This window comes from Pelmatolapia mariae, linkage group LG14 (genome assembly GCF_036321145.2).
Source record: "Pelmatolapia mariae isolate MD_Pm_ZW linkage group LG14, Pm_UMD_F_2, whole genome shotgun sequence".
NCBI lineage: Eukaryota > Metazoa > Chordata > Actinopteri > Cichliformes > Cichlidae > Pelmatolapia > Pelmatolapia mariae.
Genome location: NC_086239.1, coordinates 6,253,898 through 6,281,719, shown reverse-complemented (window position 1 = coordinate 6,281,719; position 27,822 = coordinate 6,253,898). Strand labels below are relative to the sequence as shown.

The following is a 27,822-nucleotide window of genomic DNA, read 5'->3' as shown; positions in this document are numbered from 1 at the left end:
CGTTTATAGCCTGAGCTAATCTGCAATGCCCCTGGTTGGGGCCTTTAAAACACACATTAAACACACATTAAAACACAAAAATCAAACAACAAAAACAGAGACTGCAGTAAAATATAACATCATAACAAAACAGCAGCTTATTCATGTCTGTATGACTGGTTCATTTTTAATAAGTGTTTCAGTTTAATGTTAAAAATGCTCAACTCCTGAAGGCAAAGAACAGAAATGAAAACCTTTCAATTTCCAGTCGATGCTCCACACTATACTGAACCCAGAGCTCTCCAAGGAACCACAAGGTCACTGAGCATTATGTAAAGAGAGATTAGATTAGTGAATGTGACAAAACTGTCAACATCTAACACGTTTACTTTCTTACGCACTTTGCAGCGGTGCACGCTTATAGGTTGAATATCTGTTGTTGTAACTATTCTGCTACTGTCAATGCTTCTGTTCCAGTACCAAAACCAGTCAAATAATAATTTGTATGATAGAATAACAAAATAATGGGGTAGGTATCAGTTTAATAGCTCTGGTGGGAAGCAGAAACCACAAAACAGACGTTTTCACACACTTTAAAGCTCATCTTTTACTGTCTATGCATGGCACACTTATTTCTGTGAACTTAACAGATGTGTCCGTGTGCGTTAATAGCAAATAGATGGTGCATAATTGAAACATTTTCTAGTGAGTCTCATGATTGCCTGTATGTTTATTTCATTTAAATCTGTGATCCGAGCTCACCAAGTATTCGATAGTGCACATAATAATGTACATTTCCGTGTCTTCTTAGTGGGTGGAGTGTGTGTCAACGCCCGGTGTGGTCTAACCAGTACAGAGAGAAACAGTTAACTCAGGTTGAACCTGTTGTGAATGAACTGTTTTCACTGCTGCTGCTCAACAGGTTTGCTTTCAGACTTGACTCTCTGTTGCTTTACTTCGAAATCGGGTGGTTTCTGTCCTGCTATGCTATTTAACTGCAGATGCCACAAGCTTCCATATTGTAGTACCTCTACCAGCTCTATCTGCACATCTCTGCCACTGGAAATAAGAGACACAGCAGTACAAATTATTGTTTATTTTGCTTCATATATTGATTTTTTTTTTTTTTTAGTTGAAACAGCATCTGTTGGAAAGTCCAAGACAATGGCTATACTGTCGTACAAGACAAAAGAAAAACCAACATACACTGTAAGACAATACAAAGACATTCTTGTAAACATCAAAGGCAAAGAAGCGTAATAAAAGACAGAAAAACTCAAATGAAGCATGGTAGGTAGATAAAAAAAAATGTCAGAGTTTCAGCTCCAATCTAGATTTTCTATCAGTACACAGTGACATAAAAACACAACACACAGAAATGTTGTCTGGGAATTCATCATGAGAAAAAAACCAAACAAGTCATCAATACATCGATCAATAAACCAATTCCAATTATCAGAGGTTCGGGTTAAGCTATGAAGGTGAGGATGCTGGGAGGATGGGGTGAGGCGTTTCAGGTAGACCGATGAAGGAAAAGTGCTGATTGGTTTACAGTTTGTGAAAAAAATAAACTCACTCGTCCACAAAGTGTCTGTCTTCACATGACATTTACATGTGATGTTATTCCTGCACAAGCTTGTACTCAGAGGACACTTCTTTAAGTTACAGGAAACACCAGCACGCTACCAGAGGCACTCTCTATGGAGTCCAGGATAGGGCCTTAATCATATGAAGGACAACTGTACCACAAATAAGGTTTTAGAAGGCAAAAACTGTACATTTGTAAGTGAAGATATGAGCACTGACTTTACATTCTTTACATTTCCATTTTAAAAAAAAATCCATTGTGTTGTATCCCACAAGCACAAAACTGTTATTGAGAGATAATCTTGCACATGTGGAATGACTTCTGAGTAGGAGTTTCCCTGGTTGTCTTTGTGTGGATCTGAATTTACAAAATACAAATAAAGATGGCAGAATGATAAATATTTAGATCTGTTCAGGTCTGATATATCCAATACCTTTTGTGCTAGCTAACTGCTCCAAACAACAAGACATGTGGATGTATGAAATAAGATCTGCATTTATGGAAATACAGTCAGTCAGGATTGTGATATATGACCAAAAAGGCCACCATTCAGTTAGATAAAGAGATGCAAACACCTTTAATTACAAATGTACACTTTTTCCCCGTCATCCAACTAAAATCATTTCTGCACCAACTTTAACCCATACAGTCTTCTACTGATTCTTTAAACCTATATTAGTTCATCAAGGATGAGATTGTTGCGACTGGTTCGTCCTGTGAAGGTTGCAGAACTGAAAGACGAGTCTCTGCCCCACTGTCCAAGCACAAAAAGGCAATAAAAGGAACGTGTGAAGCAAGGGCATTATACAAAAATAACTGAATTGTAAATTACAAATCTAGATTTTAAGCTCAGAGTCTACATTCTTTGCATCATGCACCATCCATAAGCAGCCATGCACTGTGTGATAGATACATGGGCAGGCAGGTCCGTTTTAGAGGCTCTAAAGTGCATCGTGTGCCGTTCTTGTCTTAATGAAGTCATTCGCTGGGAGCATATGATGGCAGCAGAGCTTTGTCTCTCAGTTCTGTCAGTAAACATTTTAAGGTGTGCTTGAGTAGGTAGCACAGATGAAAGGATGGATGAATGGATGATGGCTAGATGGGAGGAAGAGCGGGGGTAAATGCTACCCAGATCCACTACCCCTATCACAGTGAGGAACTCTGAGGGTCATGAGGCTGTCTTTGGATGTGCCTCTGTCACCGTACTGCAAGTTGGGGGCGGGGCGTGTCAGAGGAGCTTCTCTGTATGACATTTGAGGACAGCAGACTGAATTATTATCTCCCTGCTCCATCGTCTACACACTCCATGCTTCTGTTCTGGGCTTCTGCTTGAAAGACAAAGACTGCTTTATTGTCTGTACTTAGTCTCAGAACGCTGGTGTCTTTTCTCAGAAGCTGGAAGATTGTGTCTGTTTCACTCTGCTACCATCAAGCTAAATCTCCCTTTGTCTGTAAGAGGTGAATTCAAGAATCCCAGAGTTTGTGTGACCGAGCAGAAGTGATACCAAGCAAAACATAATAACTGATTCTTTGGAACATGCCTTAAGAAAAACAATCTCTCGTTGGTAATCTGATGACCTTAACAGTGCCTTAAAGCAAATGCAACGGACACATTTCTGTGATTAAACTAGCACCTTTTTGTGATTTGGAAATGCAGTCCACTGAATGTCCTGTCTGTCTGGATTTCAGCATGTTATACCTCGCTGACGACTTATTGCTACAACCAATCAAGATCCTAAAATTCACCTAGCAACCACACCAACCTTTGAAAACACAATATGTCTAAAATCATTTCCACCTTAATAGCTTGAGATCATGCAAAAGAAATAAACACCTAACACATCCAAGATCATATTGCAAGTAAATACAAAAAAAGGTTACATATTTCAAACATATGGACAAAGAAACAAAACAAAAGAAAATAATGGCAACAGTAATAAAGGACCAGCACCATCGCTGGCATCAAGCAGTGTGTGTCTAACCCAGCAGACTAACGCATTCACTGCATCATGTCACGCACACACTGAGGCTATGTATCGTGCGCTGAGCTCAAACCTGTCCAGGTTTCCATCTAAACTGCTACCAGTGCTGCTGTCTGTGGGTTCTTATTGAGTTAATGCCCTTGTGCACAAGAGAGCACGGAGATGCCGTGGCCCAGCGTGCTGAGTGGGTCTGAGTATGTGTGCTTCTTCTCACCGAAACAAAAACCAGACCATCCTGGGCAATCATAAAGCAAATGTCTAAAACTTTTGAACACTGCCACTAACATTTGCTTTGGCATCTTCTTCTCCTGTGGTCTCTTAAGTAGGACTAGGAGAAGCTAAACCAGCTGATCCTCGGATGTAATAGCATGAAATACAAAATGGCAGACATGAAGAAAAAAGTGAGAGAGGAGGAACCTTTGGGGAGGCTGAAGCAGCTGCTTCTTTTCTCTCCCTTTAGTCAGTTTTCTCCTCGGTTCACGGGTGAAGTCAAGGAACTGAAAGCTCTCCATGTGGAAAGAATGTGTGTGTGTGTTAGGGGTTCTTCACAGAGAGGGTGAAGGTAGTGTCACAGTGGTGTTCAGTCACATATGGGTGTCAGTATGATGGTGGAAGTGTGTGCATCTGTGTGAGCATGGGGAATGTAAGATTTGTGAGTGCGAGGTGCGGCGGTCTCAGAGTGAATTCATTCGTCACATGTCCCACAGGAATGTGACCTCAGTCCCCTCCATCTTTAGTGTAGCTCATCTACTTTGTAAAAACTCGTCTTCATGCCCGTCTACACGCAGGCCTCGGGCGTGCTGCCGTTGTTCATCTTAACGTAGATCTTGGGATCTTTGTCACGTTCATCTCGGAGGCGCTGGAGCTGGCGGCTGTGGTACAGCAGGTAGAAGGGTAGGCAGAAACCCAGCATGCTCAGCACCAGGAGACCCACGTTCACCTGGGCACCGCGTGAGTAAAGCAGTTAGATATAATGATATTCTAAACTTTGAATACTACACTCTTTAAAGCCAGTATCTCTATATGTGCATCATCTTACCCATAGGGGGTCTTCCTCCAGGGGTCCCACCATGGCCATGAAGAGAGGTTGCTGGAGCAGGGCGAACAGAGCGCTGATCAGAGACTGCATGCCTGTCAGGCTGCCAAACTGAGAGGATGGATACCTGCAGGGGATAAACAGCATGGGAAATTTGAACACATTTGTCACATAACTAACATGAGCTAACTATCAGGCCCAATAAATCAATTTACAGTGAGTCAAATTAAAAACAAATTTACAGCCAGTTATATATCGCATGCCCCCAGACACACTGTTATGTAATATTCACATCCTGTGTAGGCTCATTTTGGATAATACTGTTCTTGCAACTCAGAGGAAATGTTTTGGAAGGTATTTTATTTCATTCCAAGAAAAATGCCCAATCATCATTTTCTCTAAATGTGGCAGTGTCAGCTAATCTCCAGCTGCAGTCATTTGGAAATTTTTCATAAGATTTTTGAGCTCTTATCACCCTGCACACAGTCACAGGTCAACAGGCAAGAACCTGTGGCTGCTACAGGTCAAAGTGTGAGAACACCTCACCTCAACTACGTAATTATAATAGCCATTTGCATGCCTATACATGCTAGTATACAGCATATCTCCATAATAAATATGCAATGTCTATACATATATTCACTTCTTTTACATGCTTATAGTCCATTTTTAATTATGTACAGTATTATTTACTGCAAATATAATATCTATATGCAAGAAACTGTTTTTCCAGTTTTAACAGATTTATAAACAGAATCCATTTTAGGTGAAGACAGTTCTATTCTTTCTTCTTCTTTTTTTTACATTAGATGTGGTTAGCTTGATAGCTTTTGTTTTACATTTTTCAGAATACATTTTTTGTTTATAATTTCAATCATAGTTGGGGGTTTTTTTTTTCCAAAGTAACTGTGGTGTGAAAGTTTAGTTTTAAATACTAAGAACATGTTCTTTTTTTTATCCTGGTATAAAAGTACAAAATAGCAAATGATGCAGCAAGGTGATGACTTTCCATCATTATAAGTGTCATATTAACCGTGACTGTGAGCCAGACTTCATCACTTAACAGCAGTGATGGACTTCTATTTTTGCTCTAATACAGGGATGTCAAAAACATGTTGCATTGTGGGCTATATACAGCCTACTTTAACCTTAAGTGGCAGAATCAGAGAAATTATCAAAAATGGTAAAATGTAAAATTACAAAAAAAAAATCCCATAGCACACTGCCCAGAATGCCCAGTAAATATAAAATATACTGTTTTATAAAGTTTTTGTTAATTTGCATAAAATGTTTTTTTTAACAGTGGAAAAAAGTGTTAAAAAAGAAGACATCTTTTTATAGTAGACAAATTTTCTATTACTTATCTTAATTTTTGGAGTAGTATGAATGGCAATGGGGGAGGGGGTCTTTATTAATAGGAAAAGCGGGACAAAATTTATGCCCTCCTTCATTTTGTCTTTGCTGGACCAATTCTGGCCCACGGGCTTTATGTTTGACACCCCTGCTCTAGAACATGAGCAGAATCTTGTGGAAAGTTGTCCAAAAAGAGTGATTGCTGGCACAGAAGGAAAGAAGAAGAAATGCCTACAATCCACTTATTTTTAGTCACTTTCTGTATCTAGTGTAGGACAGCATTAGGCTGCATGATTCCTTACTGGTTTGCCATCATCTTTTAAACGTGTCACACACTTACACAGCAGCATAAAGCCCGCCAACTGCAGAGTGGATGAAGCCTCTCACAATAGTGTGCAGGACAAAGGAGACAACCTGAAGTAGGAGAGAAAAGAGGAAAAGAAAGATTTTTACAGTAAATACATGCTCAGGGCCGACCTGCTGAGTTTTCACTGAAAAACAAAAGGGTTTGTCTTTGACAAATGAGATTCAAGGAAAGAACAAAATAAACTGCAACAACATTTTTGTCCACTAGGTGGCTCCACATCACTTAGAAATATCAGCAGCTGCATTGCCATGTGAGTGGTTTGAATATCATGTACATAACTCTCTCTCTCTCTCTCTGCAGTGTTTAGTCTCCCTCTAGGGGAGACGTACAGCAGCAGCACATGCAGAGGAGCGTGAACCCACACCACCTAAACACTTTAATAAAATGGCTCCCCCAGCCTCCTACTGCACACCTGAAGTGGGAGGTTGGGGATGATGCAGGTGACTCCAAAGCCAACAAGGAGTATGTTGGTGAAGATAAAAGCTCTGGTGGCATTGACGATCTTCTGGATCCGTTTGTCAGGGCGACGGGGCTGACCAGGCTCTCTGATAGAACAAAAGAAGAAAACATTAAAAAAAATTGAGAAAAATAGAATTATTTGTTCCTCCTGAGCGTGCACGCTGACCTCTTGGTGCTCTTGTCGTTTTCATCCTCACAGTCTTTAAGCTTCCAGTCCATGACGTAGCCAATGACAGGAGAGGTGACCAGACACAGGAGCTGGAGCACGCCAAAGATGGAGGTGTACACGCTCACTAGGAGACAAACAGCGGCAGAGGCAGCGTTATTACGGTTTCAGGGTGAACATCCGGTAAACAGTATGAAGGTATCAGAGGGTGGTGCACACTGACACGAATGGAAAAACAGTTTGCAGAGGACATGGAGTTATTGGGGGGGCGGAGTCATGCTCTAGACAAAAAAGTGGACAAACAGTTTAGGGTAGGGAGGGGGGCAGAGGGTTGCTAGTGTGGCCTCAGGTCTCTTACCCACTTCCATCCTCTCCACTGCAACAACAGCAGGAAGCCAGCATGACAGAGATGTCAAAGAGGTGTTAAAGATAAAAACGCAACCACTCTCAAAACATGTATAGCTTGACACACTAACAACCACACACACCTGTGCTGAGGTCTCTGCCTGTTAGGGACTCCAGGATAGTGTTCATGGCTCCCATGTAGAAGATGAGGCGCAGCTGAGTCACACACATGGTGATAAGGCTCAGCAAGAAGATGGGACTGAAGATACTCTTCATGAAGCTCTGAGCTGCAGAGGAAATGAGAGAAGTCAGGGTGAGATCAAATCACTGTGTTAATATACCACAAAGATATTAACCAAAAATATTGGATAAGGAGATTTTATTTCCTTCTGTACACAGTTATATGAAATCTCGTGGTAGGGGAATTATTCAGTGGAAAAACCAAAAAGCTTCACAGGCCTTTAGGGAAACATCCAAATCCTTTTATGGAGCAGAAAGTTCTATAATCTGTTTTTATGACACTGCCTGCATCAGAAGATGTTTGCAAAATCAACTTTATCTGTGCACGATGTAGGGAACACTAAGAGCAAAAGTCAATGTAAGGGCTAAGATCAACTGTTCATTGCTTGTGGGAAATGATAATCAGTTTTCAAAAAAGTATTTAATGGCTCTTAAGTGTTCAGTGGTAGAAAAAAATGATAAAATATATGAGGCCTAAGTTGTGGTACACTGAGGATGACTTTAGGCATAGCAGTGCTTTGAGATAAAAGTCTAACATGACTGCTAATTTGCATAATGAGTCAGCATAAAGTTGTACTGTTTACCACTTTATGAAAATAATTTACTGCGCTAGCAGGGATGCACTAAAATCCTGAGCCAATACCAAGAGATGTATTTATCATATTTGTTTCTTTTCTCATTGCTATTCATATCATATCAGTCAACTAGGCCAGTATCAGTCAATATCGACCTATATCAGGCTCTAAGTTCATTGCTGGTTCGCTGAGTGTTAGTGTTAGCATTCAAATGTTTGCTAATCAAACAGGAGCACAGCTGAGGCTGATGTGATGTTCATTAGTTCTGAATGTACCGGACTGACTGATATGTTGGCCTGTTTTTACAAGTCTTTACAATTCATCCTGGCAGGACTACGACATCTACCAAATTTCATGACAATCGCTACAATGGATGAGTAGGTAATTCACTGCAGCCGAAGATGTCAGACTGTTGTAACAGCGATTGTGATGTTTACAACAAGATTTCCAGGAAACTGATTTTTTTTTTAAAGAAAAAAAGATTGCTCATTTCAATAAAAATAGAAATGTACGAGTGTATTCATAGCATCTTGACAAACAACCTACATGATGATGACCTTGTTTGAAGCCTCCACTATCAGCACCAACAAACTTTCATCTAAAGTACAGATGGTCAAACATGCAGAGTCTCTTTTCACTTTCTAAACAGATGGAAAACTCCACTGGCTGAGAGGAACGGATGAGACTGACATGTAAATTTTCCCACTGGCACCCAGGTGTTATGGTGACATCTTAATGTGAATGAATGTCTGGAGGATTCAAAGGAAAGCGGGTTCTAGGAAACGTTGATCATTAATGAATGCTGTGGATAGAAGTGGAAAATGGACAGCTGTCCATACAGAGAAACCCCGGACACACCAACTAATGATGGGTACCCAGATAAAGCAGATGGGTTCATTGTCTTCAACAACAGGTATCTATCCTGGACTTAATTGTTTGAAAATGCTCATGGAGCTCATAGAGCATATTCTCTTATAAATAATTTATAAGAGAATACAGCTGTTAATGTAAAACTAGCTTATATTTCATTTCAACATTTACAAAATCTACCAATATATTTACAAAAAGTTCTTTGGCCTTCATTCTCTGTCTACAGCTCTAGTACAAAGTGTACTTAACATAGCAAACAAGTGCTGACTGTGCCGGTCCAGATACATGATTTAAGTGCATTCCTAACAGAAAACACAAACATTTGAATCCGACCTTGATCCTTATATGTGAGGAGGCAGGAGGAATAGGCCAAGGCCTAAGATGCATGTACTCTGCAACCCTCACAGCTGCTTCAACTTACAGCAAACAGAGAGAGGAACAAGTTTGTGTGCGAGGGTGTGATATGGGTCTCTTTAAACATCCCGACATGTCCAGCTGTTATGAAACCAGCCACAGGCATCCTGAATGCACTCCAAACTCACACAGTCAGAAATTCACTGTAATGGCTGATACAGTCCACCGCAGTGCTTCTCTAGGGCTCCCTGCCAGCGCGACACACACCTGCTGAGCCCCTTTCTAAGAACAGGGTCTGAACCGATTCCACGGTCCGTTTGGTACCAAAGAGACCGAGAGAGGTGTGACAAGACTAACCCACTGGGAGTCCCTGACCCTGTTAGGAAAGCCAGGATGGACTGAAAAAGTGCATGGGTAACAGAGGTTACCTTAGCATGGATGTGATATTTTTTTGCCAGCCAACCTAAAACACTCCATACAGTGTTATCACATTTTAAAAACGTAAAAACTAACAGAAGTGTTAGCCTTTTTTAAAAATTTCACACTTTTAAACTTCATTTGAAATACATTATTGTTAAATATTCTATGTAAATAATATTCATTGCCAAAATAAATTTAAAATTTTTAAGTATATTAATAAGTCTATTGTCCATATTTTAACTTGGATTTATGATTCAAAGCACACAGTAAGGACAGTAAGTTAATTTTTAAAAGTTATATAACACTTTGCACTTACGGAGCCTACACTATAACAACGGAATTCAAGTCTTTGCTTTTCATATCAGTGGGATTTATTTTATTTATGTGGGATTCCACTTGGCATCAGTCCTTTCAAAGAGAAGAGATACACTTTTATGACTTGATTACTGGCAAACACACTTAGCACCTCTTTTGCTCAGTTCATTTTAAGTCTAACTGCACCAACTGACTGACTTTTGAGTTGTGAGAATATTCATAAGCTAGTATCTACTCAAGAATGACTAATTTGATCACAAGGCACACTTGTGCTGACTTGTGCATGTTTTTGGATTTCTTCCTCTTACAGACAGCAGTTATATTCTGTCGGCAGCTTGCTTAGATTCCAGTTTTGACGACCAGATGGCAAAGAAAGTCACTGCTAAAAACTGTGAATGGGCTTTTACAGTCTTTCAAGAAACATAACTGTTGCTCCAATTCAACTAGTTTCTATTTTAAGTTCATCCTGTCTTTATATAACAGACTTTAGATGTTAGAGCTTATTGAGACTTACTTTCCTCCTGACTCTTGCAATTCACCTCCAGGTCAACGGTGGACAGGCACAGCTTGTTGGCCTCTTGTGTGGACAGCTCTTTGGAGGGCGCCTCCTGCTGCTTTATGGCATGGCCTACGCTCAGACGGCGTCCCACTGTGGTCACCTGCCGATAAAACTGCTTCCCGGTGATCTTATGGTCAAATCCCAGCCAGCTGAATTTGATTTTCACCCTGAGAAAGGAAAGTAAGAAAGAAGGGGAAATGTAAGCAGACACCGAAAGGAAGAGGAAAACAGGCTAAGGAAACATTAAAAGATGCAGGTGAATGAGAGCAAAGTAGGCCGATCATCTGGTTTTATGGTCTTTCCCCTTTAGGGCTCACTTGGTCTCCACTGCATTATTTTGGGATTTACTGCACATAAGTGTGTGCGCTTGTACGTGTATACAATCTTGCAGTGTGTATGAGGTAAAGCAGTGATCTCTGTGGAAAATCCAGAATGCCTAGGCTCAGTCAGAATCATTTTTCGAGCAGGTATAACTCGAGCTTAGCTAATAATACTGCAGTGGCTGCTTAAAAACAATAGCTGGAAGCTACACATATGTTCATGCGGCTTTGTGTGCATGCCAGACTAAGTATGCCTGTTTGTCTTACGTGAAGTCCATGTCTTCTGGGCCAGGGAAGGGCTCCAAAGGCCAGTTGATGAAGCAGTTCAAGAAGACGAGGCAGGCACAGCCGGCCCAAACCAGAAGGATGGAGATGAATGTGGCACCCAGATCATAGATCACCTACAGGCAGGAAGATGGGACGCACACAAAAACATCATAATGGAGAATCAATAACACACTCTCCAGTTGCAGGGTTATTCCTTCTGAGCTAATATTGCCCTTTAGGAAAATCTTTCAGTCATGGATGAGGACACGTGGATGTTTAAAGTAAATCAAGAATCAGCCAGAGTAAGTGAGTGACTGTAAGTTACCTTGATGCCAGGGAAAGTGACAGCAGAGGAAGCATAGGATCCAATCATCAGGGCAATGAAGGTCGACCTCAGATCTCCAAACATGTTGGGCAGCTGTGAAGAGAGCAGACAGATCAGTTTACACATTTAACTGCAAGACCAAGTTCATTTAAATGCACAAAATGTCCACAGACTCATGAGAAGCAAAGCAGTCAAGCTTGACCTCTTTATGTCACCTAACTATGATTTACATTATCAAAAACTAGTGGCCAGGGGCTTGAAGGAGGACAAAAAATCATCAATAATCCATAGCATGCAGAAACTGCGAAACAAAAACAAAGATAAAACAGCTTTCTCGTTAGCTGTGTTATAGATGAAGGCTTTCGAGTGTGAAAAGTGCCCAGTAGGAGGCGACTCCTCTCACTGCAAAAACGAGTCTGGATCTTTAGAAATCAAATGCAAAACAGCCATCTACTCGCTTGAGAAATAAACTTACCAAACATTTTCCTAATATCTGTAAGGGCTCAGTCGCTACTTTCAAGTTGTCTGCTTCCAAATGACAGTCCCATATAAAGCAAAACAGAAGATAAAGCAGAGTAAGGTGTGACTACCCTGTGACTAGTAACTACTACATGCATGTGCAATGCCCTGAACTATTCCCCGTGATCCACCACTCAAGTACATTCAGCCAGGCATGCCTCTTTACAGCAATATAATACGTGTTTCTATAGAGCTCGTGCTCAGCCCTGTCGTCCACGTTCAGTTTGTAAAGACAGATGATCAAAATGCTGAACTGTTCATGTCTTCTGCTGCAAATGAAAGTTTTAATGACAGCACACCATGAATCTGTTTTCACTGTGAGTAATATTAGCTCATGTGGGCTAATCTCAGCAAACCGCTATGCTATGCTACATTTTAGCATTTGCTACTTTATACTTGAATTGGTGCCTGAGGAAACAGGCTGTACTGTTCAGGAAAGGTTACAGCATTGAACTAAACTCACATGTATCACAGCCCATTAACCTACAGCAGTGGAGCTGCTGCAGCCAAAATGACATCTATTACCCATCTATAATTGGATTAGCTTCATTTCTGCTCTGTGGACAGCATATTAGGTTGCGCACTAATCTTTGTTGTCATATTTTGTCCTTCAATCCACTTAGACCTGCAAATGGCCACTGACTGTGAAAGAATGCAGCACACACTGCATACAAATGGCGAATAGTTTAATCTGCTGCTCACAAATATTGACTGGTGATAGTCTTGTCCCCACCAAGTATTTGCACACTCTGTACTGCCTGCATTGATGAGTTTTTGTTCCGAGATCTGCAGAAGAGCAGAGACAAAAAAAGCTCGGGTCTTGCAATAATGACACTCAGCTCTTGACGAGAGATAAGTGTACATGCTGTTCCTTTACTAGGTAACTTCAGAGTGTAAACAGCCGTCTTGAGGAAGTGAAAAACAGTGTGAAAATGAGAGCACCATGTGGCTGACTGGTCTGATGTAGGTCAGAGTTCATCTGTGCCATCTGGATTCAAAGTGCTATATAGGAGAGAGGAAATCAAACTCAGAGTCAGAAGCACTGAAAGGAAGCTCCCGCAGTGAACAAGCATGGGCAGGGAGTTCAAAATTTGACTGTAACTCATCACTGAAAGCATTATTATGGGTCATAAATAGCGGAGGCGCTTCCCTCCAGCTCCCCTCTCATTGTCCTCATCTGTCCATCCACCCGTCCATCGAGGCGCTGTGCTCGCCACAGGGGCGAAGCTTGTTAGCCAGCTGCTCGAACCCCCTCACCCCATATGGACGTCACTCCCTGCACTAATTGGAGCAAAGATGAGCCACAAAAAAATCACTACACCCCAGCCAGGTCATTCAAAACAACCAGCCCCCCCCCCCCCCCAAATTCCTGCGCTACAAGGGGGCAAGTTGGCTGACCTTTGGCTCGCTTGGTGAAGAGGAGACAGAGGACACGTAGATCCCCGTCTCAGCAGATTCTGTGTCACGATGATGGCGGCCCGCTCACAAATCTATGCAGTCAACAGGTTCAGATTTCCCTGCTGACGCTGCAGCACTTCCTCACTCTGGCCTGTGATGATGGCTCTTTTTATGCCAGACTTTTGCAAGAGTTCTGTTATTATATTGTAAATCATGGGAAGAGCTTTGATTTAAGCAACTGAATGGAAATGATCAAGGAAAAAGTAATTCAATGTAATCCTCCATTATTTCATTATAAGCAGGGTGTTTAAGGACAACAGAAATCACTCTGGGGGGCAGATTCTCTAATAAATCATTTTAATCCAGGCCCTAAATCCCTAGTTCAAATAAATAGCTCCCCATTCAGTTACCAAATATTCAGTACAGTTAAAAAAGGAACAAGGCCACTGCAGTGTTGATAAGTCAGTCCCTGACTTCTCTGCCATTCACCTTTTTTGTCTGGTGAACGGAACTGTTATCATTGGCATTAACTTCGGTGAGCACACTGGAAAGTGGGAGAAAACAAAATCACGTGAGTGAATGGTAGCATGCCCGAAGCAGTGGGAAAAAAAGAAAAAAGAAACATAACAGATCTAGTGCTTGTGATACTGCTGAGCAAAACAAGCTTACGTCACACTGGGAGTTTCTGTGACTGACTCTAGTTCTTAGTCAGAGTCAGCTGCTGAGACCACTGTTTCCCAAAAACATGTCACAAACCGGTTTGGTCTGCTAATCATGAAAGGAGAAGTAGGGATTAATGGGTTCAGCAGCGTGAGGACAAAGTGTGGGCGGGTGCGTCGATGGGAGAAGCAGCTGTCGGGCTCGATGAGGAAGAGATAGCAGAGTTTCCGTAGCCGCAGTCAATAACACTTAAGTCAGGCAGACTGACCAAAGAATCAGCTGTGGCCTCACGTGCTAACAGACACACTTTAACTGTAAATGGCCTCTCAACAACAGACAAAAGTATGCTCCTGTGATCACAAATTTGTGACGCAGTATAAACACACATTTTTCTCAAAGGGGATTCACTGAGTCTGTATATATGAACCAGCTCTTGATCATGAAAGTGATCAAAAAGCAGCTGACTTCATGCAGGCTCACTGCTCTGTGAAGCTTCACAGAGTCAATCCCACAACACTGCAAATACACATAACAATGCTAACATGATAAGAATAGGTAACACCTTGTATTTTGTAATACTGTTTACATGAGCTGTACTAGTGTTTTGTGTCTATCTGCTAAAGGACTACAGATTTAAATTAGCCACCAGCTTCAGATGAATGTTTTTAAATACGATAGATTTTAGCCCATTTCTGCCCCAAGTAAGATTAAATCTTTAATTTTTATATCTGCTCATTTCTTATTTGTCCTAGATTTATATTCATCGTGAATATAAATCTAGGTGGTCTTGAAACGTCATGTTTTTCCTGGTGCAATAAACAAGTAAATCTGGAACTCTGCAGTGTGCATGCAGTTGAATCTTTTCCCCTGTTATGTGCTTGTACATTAACCATCTTAAGAAGGTTAATGTACCCTTACACTTTGTTGGACATATGATAATATTGTAGGGCCATGAGAATATACACTGTTCTGTACTGTGCTCTTCTGTACTTTTTAACACCAAGTCAGATGACATGAGAGTTTTCATTAAAATGTTTTAGTTGCAATTCCAACTTGGACGATAATATTTACAACCTAATTATGATATATAATGGCTTGAAAGTTGTATTCATACTCTTAAATGTCAGCCATAGGATATAGTATATCCGCACAACACTTTTTGGCAATCCATCCAACAGCTGTTTGTTAAGCTAGCTAAAAATCTGTGTGTGTTTTTCAGTCCCAGTCCCTGTAAGACCTGACTTCAGAGAACAGCCGCTTGTTTTGGTGCTTTTTCTAATCATCAGAGGAATGTGTCGCCTATGTTTCTCGACCTTCAAGGTACAGTATGTGATCACGTAGTTCTTGATCCAACGCCTTCCCAGTGTTTGCTCTGGAAATTTCACCTCTGTCCTCACCTTTCTGCTTCACTAAATACAGGCTTTGCTAATCCCTTACTACTTCTATTAGTTTTTTAATCTCCACGTCATCACAAATATCACACTTGCTGTGTTCATTTCCACTGTGAGTGGTGCAGGAACAGACTGAGAGCAGCCTTATACCTCTCTGAAGGTAATAACACCCATCACCAACCGCTCTTGTTGCTTCGTCCCTGAATAGCCCTTTTGTTAGCTCTATGGTCACAGTGTATCCGTGCACAAAGTACACACATAGATGATGGGCCCTGTATTTGAACGGCCACTAAAGGTCTATTTTATCTTCAGAGCAGTGACCTGGAGATAAGAGATCAGGGACTGGTTATTGGGTTCAGCAGGTGTGTGGGGTTTTTTTTTTGGTTTTTTGGTAATGCACGTGCTTGATAAATGGTGTAAACATAAAGACAACAATAAAACGCCAATATATCTGGAGACACAAATATGAAAGCAAAGAGTGGGCGTTTGGGTTTTTGTTTGAAGGGTATCCATATAACTTATCATTTCACTTATCATTTCAGCAAGCTGTCAATATCATCAGTGTGATTTATGTGAATGAGTGAAAAGAAATGTTTCTTTGACAAATGCTCCTTTTTGGCTAGTCTCAAGGTCTACAGAGGTTGGGGGTATTTTTTGCATCAGAACAACCCTTTTATCACTGAGGCTTGATACAAACAGGTGGATTACTGAAATGCATGCTAACAGCTTAGCATCACTGTTAAGCCACGCACAACTTCAAGAACATAGGCTAGCACTGATGAAAAAAATTGCATGGGCTAGAAGCATAGGGTTTAAATGGGTTGGATAACTGGAATTGGTTCTTGATTCTTGTGTTTTTTTAGTATAGTAGTTACCTTTGGCAAGTGTTCTTGTCTATCCTTACATCCTGAAGAAAAATCCCTATAAGTATAGCAAAAACTACACATGGAAGTTGGGGACTTATGCAGCGGCCACGTTAGCATTGCCCTATTTTGTTGATAAGGCAGGCGGAATGGGCTAAGAAGTGTTTTATGACCAGGGGGGCATCCTGATTTGATTTGCAAAAGGCAATATGCAAACAGTGTTACTGAGCTTTCCAATTTAGTACAGTACTTAAAAGGCCAGCAAACAGATCTGAGCAAAGTTGAAGGAGTTTGCAATGGCTAATGTGAGCAAAGGTAATGAAACAGAGTCAAGTTAGATGGATACATTTCAGTCTGTGTCCTGTAGAAAACATAATGTTTAACATTTTAAATAAACAATCTGCCATCATCAGTGATTTAAAACCATTTTTTAATAACACACCCAAATGGAAAAGGTTTAAATAGAAAAAACAGTATTAGGCATGTAACATCATAAATCTTTAGAAAAACTGCCTATTCAGGATGTAGCTAAAACAAAACCCGACCATAATGCTCGATGTGCTTCAGCTGTTAAATTTTAAACACATTTTAACTCAACTTGTTTATTAGCAAATATTAACATTAGCATTTAGCTCTACCTTATGACAACAGTACAGATTTGCTAGCATACCTGTGTGAGTCAATACTGTAAAACTTTTTTTTTCTAATAATGTTTGCTTCAAACAAACGCACAGGCGCTGTAACCTGGACAGCGCTGACTCATTGTTATTTGGTGACAGTGCTGAATGTAATGAGTGCAAACAGAGGAGCTGTGACCCACTTATACATAATAAGTAGGCTCTACGTGTTTGTTGATTATATATCAGAGGGGCTTCGGGCAAGACTGACTCAGGCAACGGAGTAAGACTACAGTCTGCATCTATTGTCTTATCACTGGACTGTGCAAACATTCTGTCACTGCAATTTTTTGGCCATGGCACACTTTTGCGCATAGTTTGTGCGCCACCAAGAGTGTGTGTCTGTTTGCGCTGAGTGTTTAAAACTGAAATGAAAAAGGCAGTGTGAAGTGACAAAGACGCCTGGGTGAGGAGTGGGAAAATATGCTGAGTCTTTCGTGCAGAAAAAAAAAGAAGAGAAAATTCGATTCAGCCCTCTGAGAGGAAAGAACAGAGAAATGAAAGGAGGAAGAGGGTTTTGCTGCAGCAAGTGGAAACTTCAGCACCCTGATGCTGCTTGACCATTGAGAACCAGCTCTGACCGGTCCTGTCCTGAAACACAGGACAGTCATAAAGAGCAGCCAAGTGGGCCACAAGAACAGCAAACACCAGATGACAAACACCAAAAGGCATACTTCATTCAACCTGACGTCATCCCGCTCTCTCGCTTATTAGAAGTCAATTTCTTTTTCTAAACATATTTAGGGGTGAAACCAGCAAACAACAAAGCCAGCAATGTTTCCACCAGAAATATGACTTTGGAAGGGTGGGGATGTCTCTGAGCTAACATTAAGATCCAACATTACCATTAATCTGGGATTTGCAGTCATTCCAGCCCCTCAGTCACCCCGATCAGACCATTCACGTCGCTACGCAATGCTCGATATTAGCGATTGCTGCTCTGTCTGGCCAGCTTCCATCTCACATTACTGAATAACTCCTAACCTTTTTCACTCCAACATTGTTCCCCTACGTTTTGTGCTGTAAATAATTTATATAGTATACTGTGCTTCCTCCATTTCACTCCAGCCTGATCTTACTGCTTTTTTCTTACAACTCCCATCACTTCAGCGGGTGGAATGAAGTGCTGTGTGTGCACTTTACACATTGTCCAACTGAGAAGAAATCACTCCCCGTTTCTCCTTTAGCCACATCTCAAAGTTGGAAAGTGACTTAGTGAAGAGAACATTTACATTTCGCAGCTATGACCACAAGTCAGCAAGCTTGCTGGTAAACAAACGTGTTTTCAGATAGAGAAACAGTCTGTGCATTCAAGACATTGGACAAAAAGCAGATTTTTGAGCAGAGCTTCAGATTGAAACTTAGCAAACAGGGTGGGCTACGAAATGTCCCACCAGCCAGACAAAAACAAGAGGTGGAGCTTGAAGTGTGCCTGTGGGTGTGGTTTTACAGTATGTATGTGTGTATGTATGTAGAGGGGTTTGTAACATGAAACTGCTTACAAGTCAAGACTGTGAGCAGAGAGAAAGTCATTATTAACCACAGCTCCCTTCCTCTCTTTTGTCTCCTGCGCTCATCCTTCACTGCCTGTTTTCATCGACAGCTTGGGACAAAGAGTTTGGGTAGAATGTAGAATTGAGGCAAAAACAAAGAGAAAGAAGGGGAGAAGCCAAATGAACAGAGACTAAAAAGGAATGTAAAACAGTAGAGGAAGGGGATGATTTTGGGAACATGCACAGACGCACAGTGGGAAAATGGCACAGGTCATGGTGACCTGAGGAGTTTTGGTGACCTATGATAGTCCAAATGCAGCTTGAGAGCTTTCCACGCCCTGAAAAATAAAGGTTATAGTTTCTTCACACAGAGCTTCAGGAAAAAGAGAATGGAAACAGATAAGCATTCACACAGCAGCACTTTTTATTTGCCTCTTTCTCAGTTTCCCCAGCATTTGACCAATTTAAATTACAGGGGCTCCACTTTTTTATGATTAGGTTTTATTTTTCAATACTTCTTAGCAGCATGGAACAATAAAAATGTTAAAAAGGTTAAATTTAGAAGTTTTAAAAATCTTCTACGACCTTCTGAATCTATCGATTATGTGCTTTTTAAGCTCTGCAAACACCCTGACACAGACACACTCACACACACACACACACACACACACACATACAGAGTTTCGACGGTCGTGTGAGAGCAGCTAAAACTGAAACAGGAGAAGACGAAAACAGCCGGTCTCAGACTAGTGTGTGTGTGGGGTGTGGAGGGAGGAGTGCAGCACGATAAAACCAGCTGAACAGCTAGTGCATGTATCCGTCAGGGTCCTAATACACAGCCTGGAAAGGAAATGGAAAAGCATGGGTGGAGAAGACACACACACACACACATACACACACTGCCCTCATGTTGCTACTTCCTGTTTGAGCCCTTTCTGAGAGAGTCCACCTCGGCTGTTCAGGCAGGAAGAGAAATACTGCAGCTACCATGAACCAACAAAGTGATACACGCGCGTGCACACATACACACACACACATACGTCCTTGTGTGGATGAAATAATAATCAGGAGAGGTCTTTATTTGGCTCGTAGCCAGAGCAGGAGTGAATAATAGATCACTGCTCTCTGCCTTGTAACAACTCTCTTGCTCACGTGTCCTCTCCTGTGATGCAGCACTTTCTCTGACTGATGAGGTCATCCTGACCACTGGCTATCCTCAGTCGCTGCATCCCTCGCCACCCTTCTCCTATCTGCACACCACCTCTTATCCCTCTCCTCCAAGCAGCCTGTTGTCAGCCGTCTCTCTCCAGCTCCTTCCTTCAGCCATCTTTTTTAAATGTTTCCTCTGTCGAATGCATCCATCTTTCTGCCCCTCACTTCTTTGTATGCGCGTCTGAAGCCATCACTTCACTCTCTTCCTCCATCTCCCCTTTTAATACCTTTTCATTTCTCCAGATATCACAATGTTGTGGCTCGCTGATATTTTATTACAGGCTGTCATTCAGAGAGGAAACAAACTGCATGTAATTGCCAACGAAGTAGAGATTTTAGTGTCGGATTGCGGAGAAGCTGGCAGCACTACCTTTCCTTGAAAAATGAGGTTGTTGTCCTAATAAATGAAAAGCACTGAGGTATTCCACAACACTTTATTTGTAGAGCTATGAGACATTTCGCAGGGTGAAGGGATTCTTCAGCGTGCCTCGATGAGTTATGAGGGATATCTCGATAACGTGACCGAAGGTTTCATGTTTCAAACTCTGTGCACTGTTCAAATCATAACATTTCATTCACAGAATATATTCTAACCACACAGTGGCCTGCACAGATTACAGCCTCAGCAAGCAACTACCAAGTCAAATAAGAGAGAGACTCAACAGTGAACAAATGCTGAAACCATACCCAAGGAAGAATTCCCCAGCAATGAAGTGAAAGCTAAAGGTCCAGTGGAAAAAGGGTTCTCAAAAGCTTATTTTGGGGCAAATGTAGTTATTTTTTGTTGTTGTTGTTTGATTGCTGATTCTATACATGCAGTTTTATGTCCCAATCATGAGAGTCACCCCCCAGTAAAAAACAAGACTTGTGGAGAAGTAGGAATGAAGCAGTGCAACAAATGAAATACCAGCTATATACAGACCAAAGCTAAGTATGTCCCAATATGTGAGCTTCGTAAAGCATCTCTTACCGTCAGTGAAGTGAAGGTCATGCACATGCCTCCAAACCCATTCAACGCCAATGCGAAGAAGATCAGGATGGACAGATCTACCGGAGAAAGAAACACACGCAGATGTTACTAGAAAGACTTACTAGGCCGACACATGACGAATCTCACATACTGTATCTGATTGATTAGCATTAATACATCACATGAGCCGTGATAATGTAATGAGATGTATGTGACACAGGTAGAGGTACGTACTGTTGGGATCGCTGGCACCATAGGCGATGAGAAGACAGGAGAAGGCAAAGCAGGCACTGGAAAGACAAAGCAGTTGGCTATGAAAAACAGGTTGGACAAGAAAAGGACCATCACTATCCAACAGACAGCAGGATTCACGGGCTCACCTCCCCAACAGTCGCAGCTTCCGCGGCCCGTATTTGTCCATGATAATACCCAGGGGCAGAGTTATGGCTGACAGCAAGAAGGAACCCACAGTAAAGGCCAGGTTCAGCATCTCATCCTGGTCTTTGCAGATGGGCCAGTTGTTCATTTCCAAGTATTCTTCTTCTGCACCTTTGGCTGCAGGGGTGGATGTGTTGGAGAAGTTGAAGCTGGAGCTGTTTTCTGGTTGGAAATAAGAGCAGACAGAGTTTTATGTACTTTTTTTTCAGTATTTCCATTTTGCAACATAAGACTAACAAGGCTAAGGTCCTGTTGACACAGTTTTCTAGACATTTCTAGAGGTGAGATCTGAAATTAACACCTGCTTGCTTTTTCAGAGCTTATTTCTGATATTGCTCTGGGAATACTGAGCTTTTACAGTCACCCCTCCCCTCTCAGAGCTGAGCTCCTGATCAAAAAAGCCAGGAAACTCATTCAAAGGTCAAGTAAACAACCCAATACAGGGTAAACAAGTACCAGAAATAGACCCAAACTGAACCCCCTGCATGGTGCAGGGCAACTCTGTAACAGTTTTAATCAGTCTGCCTCCTCTGGTGAATTACTGGTAAACACAGTCCACCGAGTTCATGTGGAGTCTATTTTTGTCCTTGTGCTCGATAAGACCGCTGCTGTTGGGTAAACTCTGCTGGTGTCAGACAGATAGACAGAGGACACACAGGAGCACTGATTGAGGAAAGCAACTCGTCTTTGATTAGGCAAGGAAAACAATACAAGTCAAATCAGCAGTTACCACATACTTCATATGTGGAGGAGGGAGCTTTAAAGGAAGTCATCTGAGTGTTTTCTTTATTTGAGTCCTGCAGGCAAGTTTGCAACAGCAGCTGAAGCCTCTGCACACTCAGTGTAAACAGAACTGGAAATCTGTTTCCCGTTACAAGAGTGTGTCACTGAGCTCTACTCAAGGGAAAAGTGAGGATGGGAGGACGGATGTGTTGTTGTTGTTGGTCTCAAACCCCTTAGGCATTGGTTTGAGACCAACAGAAAGCAGTTATTTCATATTTAAGGTAGAGTGGTGCAGAAAAAACTGGCATGTGCCCTGTGATAAGAGGAGGTGAAAGGTAACGTGGCTTAATGAATATCTGATGACTGCAGGGTAATTCTAATGCTGGTGCATTCATTCACTGAGGGACACAAGGACACTTGAGCTCCAGAGGCTGCTTTTAACTAAACACATGCAGAAGAGCTCGATTATGCACGACGGCACAAACATGGAATGCTCTGTGGGATGTTACTAAATGTCCTCCACCTCTAATGTGATACATTTTATTCAAGTGCATCCTCAATATAGATTGAATTAATGAAACACACAGTGGGATCTTCCCACAAGGTAGGGTGCATCATCGTCATACTGATTTATAGTAAATGGATAAACTCCACAGTGCATTTCCAAGTGGGAAACTCTTCCCTAGGTTGCTGTTTCTACAGTTTGGGATTAAGCTTCCAATCTCAAAATCTTAAAAATTTTCTTTAAAAAAAGAGCCAGTACACATATGTGAAATTAAAAGCCACACTGATTCATCCACTGGGAACCACGAATAACTCCAAGATATTACACTGGATACATTTTAAATGGCACCTATAGTGTTAATAACAGTGGCGGTTCTTAAATTTGTTGGGACCCTGGGCAAAGAGATCACAAGAGGCACCCCCGAAGTAATCTTCTTGATGTTTGTTGTATATTTGCTGCTGTGACAACCAACAACAACAGTCCTATAAAATGAAAGAGATCATTTTTATTTTGATAACAATGCACAAGACCCAGTTGACTGATGTTTATTGTCTATGATCTTTCAGCCTGCTAGCTATGCTAACAACCCTGTCGGGCAATGTGCAAAGTTTGTAATTGCAAACTTTGCACATTGCCACTGCTGCAGTTTAACGTTTGAAGTTGCTGGCCTTGCCTGCTAGCAAGAAACACATCTGGTTAGTAAAGTAATGTGATCACAACAGTCAACAGAGTCTTTCATATGGGCACCACATCTGAAAATTAGTTTTTTCATCTAATATTATTGTCAATTATAGATTATGTGCTCTGCCTCCCAAGCAGGTATTTCACATCAACTAGACAAGAGCATTAAGTGCTGACTGTGAAAGAAGATAGCAGCATCTGTCCTCCAGTAGCCTCAACTACTGCTGACTAATCAAATGGCCACAGCAAACATGAGTCAATAATGGAAGAAACCTGTCCATGCAAACACACTGAGGCATAAAGCTCCAACTCCCCTTCTCTGAAAACGTCTTTCTGATAAGTCACATTATGTCCCCCGCTCTTCAGTGTTCTTTTCAACACCACAGGAACCTTCTAAGATTCTCAACATGGCCTTTTGTTCTCCTGTGGATACAAAGGATGTCAAACAGTCTCATCTCCAACAAAGTGATTTGGTTTAATCATTACTGCAGTGTGCCAACAGCACTGTTCTTTTGGCTTGTCTGTTTACCAAGAAACGTAGCTTATCACTAAAAGAGTCAACTGACAGGAGAGCATGAGCAATGATAGGAGAAACATCGCTCTAGAGCCCACAAACCACAACCATGCTACAGCAGCTGTATTAACACAAAAACAGAGCAGTGACCTCTTGGGAAGGCTGTGCTTCTTGTGATCAGTGGCTCGTGTAAGGATGTGGTTATTATGCAAAGGTCAAGTGATTGTTACAAGTCTGTACACCTACCCATGCAGCCTCAACAGGTAAAATGCAAACAGAGCAGCAGCACTCTACTTCAAGTACTGAAATCATGATTTCCTTTGGAGTAAAACAATAAAACTATAAAAAGCTGTTTTGGTCACTTCACACCATAGAAACACCAAAGGTTAGGAACACAAACTGTCTATTTTTATGATTTGATGTGAGATATATGCGCAAACTGAACAAACAGCTCATTCAAATAGAATATCAGTCACACAAAGAATCATATATTCACACTGTGCCTTCATATTTAAGTCTCTAAAGCACCCCTTTCCTCCCTCATCAGGGCATCTGTTTGCAGGAAAATGCCTGGTCCTCCTAATTTCACTCACAGACTTCTCACTATTGAAGTGAAATGTAAAAAAACAAAAACAAAATGCAGATTTAACACAATAACGGGTGGTTCTTAAAAGTGTGGGGCTACAATGATGTGCCAGAGGTCAGGTCACTGTGGAAGGAGTTGAGTCAACAGTAAGAGATACCTAAAGCTTAATCAGAGCAAACAGATAAGGAAATGACCCGAGCAAAACAGTCAGAGAAAGAGAATTAGCAGAGCTAAATTGATTTAAAAAAGGCTTTATATGCACAAATTAACCCTGCAAGGCTTTCGCGGCTGCTGCTTTGTAGGATACAAAGAGAGAAATACACAGAGGAAGATACAATCAGAGGATCAAAGAGACAAAGACAGAGAGCAGCCTGTCTGATGATCACTGTGGGGAATGAAGGGATGAATGGTCTCCTTCACAGGCGGGCTGCAATGGATAAAAACTCAATCCCTGATGATGAAGATGAAGGAGAGAGTTCTCTTCAGCATGCTGTTACATTTCACCTCATCTACACTGTTTCTGTGGAGAGCACTGATTACCAAATGATAGGATGGAGGAACCACTGTCCTCATCTGGTTGGGGTTTTTTTGCTTTTTAAACAGGGCAATCTTTCATAACCAAATAATAACCCTCTGAGTACAGCAGCTTACTGCATCGTCTTTGATCACAGAGTAGGAGACAGAATCAAATAACAACAAAATGACCATCTCTGATGCATCTGTGGCATTGTTGTGCAGGAGCACTTTATGGATGCTTTTGAGGGTTTTTCAGACCTAGGCTGCTGTCGCCATAATGACCCGTTTTCCACAAGGAGAAGCCAACTGTTGGATCAATGAGAAGCTCTTGTTTGCCAATATGCAGGCAGACACTTTTCTCAAAGGTCCTGCTCCTGCTGAGAGAGGTAACACACTGCACTGAGGATGAGGTGCCAAAGTAAGATAAAACATGGGTACTTTCTACAAAAAGGTTTGCACACTTGCTTATGTGTTCTGCATAATTCCACAGCAGAGGAACAGCAAGTACACCTGAGTGTTAAGATCAGTGTCCTGAGGCTTTCAGTTTTTTACCAGCTCAGGGGATCGTCATGCAGAAAGGAAGAAAGGATGGAAAATGAATGAATTTGATGTGTTTTTGTTTAAACAGGTCAAAAGGGCCCTGAGCAGATACTCATTTGCTCAAGGACTCCAAGTAAACAACCCCCCTCACCAAAACCACACATGATAACCCAATTACAGTAAAGTAGACTCACCTCGTCCTTTGCACAGGTAAGAGTAGAAGCCCTCCGACTTGAGCATGATGAGCAGGGACGACCAGCCAAGAAGCACAGCAGAGAAAAGCAGGTTCTCAATGACTGCTGTAACCGCCATCCACCAGCGGCGGGAGAAGGCCGTGGCCAGAGTAGGAGCCATTTTGGATGGATCAGAGGTAGCAATGTGCTAGACCTGACCGAATATGAGGAGGGCTGCTTAAGCCTAGAAGATAAGATAGAGACAGCAGAGACAAGATGACAACCAGAAATTATACCCATGATGAAGTAATTCTTACAGGTTTATTTATAGTTATTTTCGTTAAGTCTAGTTCATGTAGCTCTTTAACATGTAGTTCTTTAACATTATGAAATATTTGAACAATATGACCTCTTGCAAGTGTTTTAGATGAGTCCTGGATCCATATTCAGTACAGGTCTTTTTTTTAACCTACTGAAGACGGGTGTGATGGAGAAGACAGTCACAAACTGAAAACAGCTGAGACATTTGAGCAGCAAACCCCTCCTATAAATATTAAACTGTCTCCCCCTGACATATCTGATTGGCTCCAGGGTACAACAGCTCTCCTCTTATTGGTTGTTTGTACAGCAGCTACACGTGAGGTTGCTGTTGTATTCCACCCGAATAGGACACGGCAGAGGGTGTTTACATTTTTGAAAATGTTGTTTGTATAAGTTTTGACGTGGAAACTGTCAGATTTAAATTTTATTTTAGTTTTAAAATAAAAAATGCCTTTACGGGGCACGACTTCTCCTCTGCTTGTGCTGAAACGTGAGGCGTTTTATTTGGGGTTGTGGAGCAACCCTTTGTCACAAACGTTGTCCGAAAATCCCACTTCAACTGAATGCAGCGCAAGCTCAGCCGGTTCGAACCAGCGCGGCGCGAGACTCAGCTGCTGCTGGTTGGTGTTCAGCGCGAGCGCTTCTCAACAGGAGCTGGCTTCGCTGTTAGTGCAGTGTGCACCGTTACAGAGGCTAACGTCATAACGCATAAAATACTCACTGGAAATGTATTCAAACATCCAGAAATGAATTTATTACGAACACCCAGCCAACATCTATCTGATAATACTGAGCGACATTTATGTGTAATTGTACTTGTTTTAATTCCCCGGTAAAAAAAAAACTCCATCTGGCTGGAACACATAACCCTATTTGTTCCCTCCACTTTGTTCATTTTAGACAGTCATCTTTTGAAAGAAGACCGTTTTAAAACTACTGTCCTCGTTTTTGTGTGAATATAAACTTGAGATAGCCTAACTCGACGACCCCAACACTAACGACCGTGAAAATACGCTAATATAGCTTGAACACACACGGACCAGAGTTCATTAGAAGTTTGTGCATTTCTCAGCATCAGCTTCGTCGCACTGAACAATGAGACAAAGAACACTGCGGTGAACAAGCAGAAGCCTTAGAACTGGTCTGAACTGGACTAAAAGCATCCGCACAAAACACCCCCTCCACCTTCCTCGATCCACATCTCTAGCCCCCTGCAAGCGACACAGAACATTATATTCCTATTCCGGTTTTGAATTTCAATATAAAACGCGTTCGCGTTCAGCCGCGCGCTCTCAGCGCTCGACGCATTCTTGCTGCTTTTATTTTTGAAAACCACTTCGTCTGATTTTCCGGGTCTGCACACTTGTTTCAGCACTTGACGCCGATCTCAGCCAGAAGCTCTCAGCTGTTCAGTATCAACAACAGCTCAGAGGGAACCGCCGTCATCATGCCCAAACAAAGACAGTTAACTAGACACAAACAGCCTCCAAAACAAAGCATCCCCGCTATCACTTTGCTTCTTGACAGCAGCTTCCGTCACATTACTTCTACCATAAATCGAACCAGTACTTTAAAAGCACCTTCAGTTTGGTTAATAACAGTTTGGTTATTAATGATTAATAAAGAGAGGAAAATGAAGTATGTTGAGTGCCTGTGTAAATATGGACTGTGTGATCATATCAGTTGTAAGTTTGCTGTAAAAAAGCGCTGAAAAAAGCGAAGCGCGGATGGAAAATGACTGACACACAGTGAGAGGCTGGATGAAGTTGATGAGAGAGTCACGACTGTTGCAGCTCGAGCTTCCTCTCAGCAGCCTTTAAGCAAAGCGGAGACAGTGTGAGTGAAGGAGGACACTGCAACACGCCGCCTGTCACAGATCACGTCATCTCAGAATATGTGCAGCCTCTTCCCCGGGGAGCAGTGTCTGCAGAGCATCCTCTGGTGCGAACCTCACCTGAAGCGCGCGCGTGTGTGGGTCTTGGAGGTGGCGTGGGTGTGGGGGGGGGTTCAGCTGAGCGGCTCGTTCCTCGCAGTCAGATCCGCCTCTGCGGGTGAGAGCGTCGGTCGGTGGAAGAGACGCGGGGCAGCGGTGACAGCTCACAGCCAGGTGCCTCCTGGCTTT

At 41.9% G+C, this 27,822-nt stretch overlaps 1 protein-coding gene across 2 annotated transcripts; it reads right to left on the bottom strand.

Moving 5' to 3' along the window:
* Positions 1–1,085: 1,085 nt before the first annotated feature.
* LOC134640925 (large neutral amino acids transporter small subunit 4-like) lies at positions 1,086–27,822 on the bottom strand. 2 transcript variants are annotated; one of them, XM_063493026.1, is made up of 15 exons: positions 27,655–27,822; positions 25,401–25,623; positions 21,084–21,303; positions 20,938–20,993; positions 20,704–20,780; positions 11,521–11,613; positions 11,196–11,329; positions 10,564–10,775; positions 7,419–7,562; positions 7,289–7,306; positions 6,931–7,057; positions 6,718–6,850; positions 6,279–6,352; positions 4,589–4,712; positions 1,086–4,489 (listed from the first exon to the last, which is right to left on the bottom strand). In XM_063493026.1, the coding sequence occupies exons 2-15, from the start codon at positions 25,558–25,560 to the stop codon at positions 4,328–4,330; spliced, it is 1,734 nt and encodes a 577-aa protein (XP_063349096.1). In that variant the 5' UTR covers positions 25,561–25,623; positions 27,655–27,822; the 3' UTR covers positions 1,086–4,327. The 2 variants fall into 2 exon arrangements, with proteins under 2 accessions (XP_063349096.1, XP_063349097.1); XM_063493027.1 differs by lacking the exon at positions 7,289–7,306.

Bases quoted from the DNA above. Each gene is read 5' to 3' on its own strand.
- LOC134640925 (XM_063493026.1), bottom strand. From the start codon at position 25,560: ATGGCTCCTACTCTGGCCACGGCCTTCTCCCGCCGCTGGTGGATGGCG. The intron at 10,776-11,195 runs GTAAGACAAACA...TTCCTTTCTCAG, and splicing joins CCAGAAGACATGGACTTCAC to GGTGAAAATCAAATTCAGCT. The intron at 6,353-6,717 runs GTGTGCAGTAGG...CTCCTACTTCAG, and splicing joins TCCCCAACCTCCCACTTCAG to GTTGTCTCCTTTGTCCTGCA.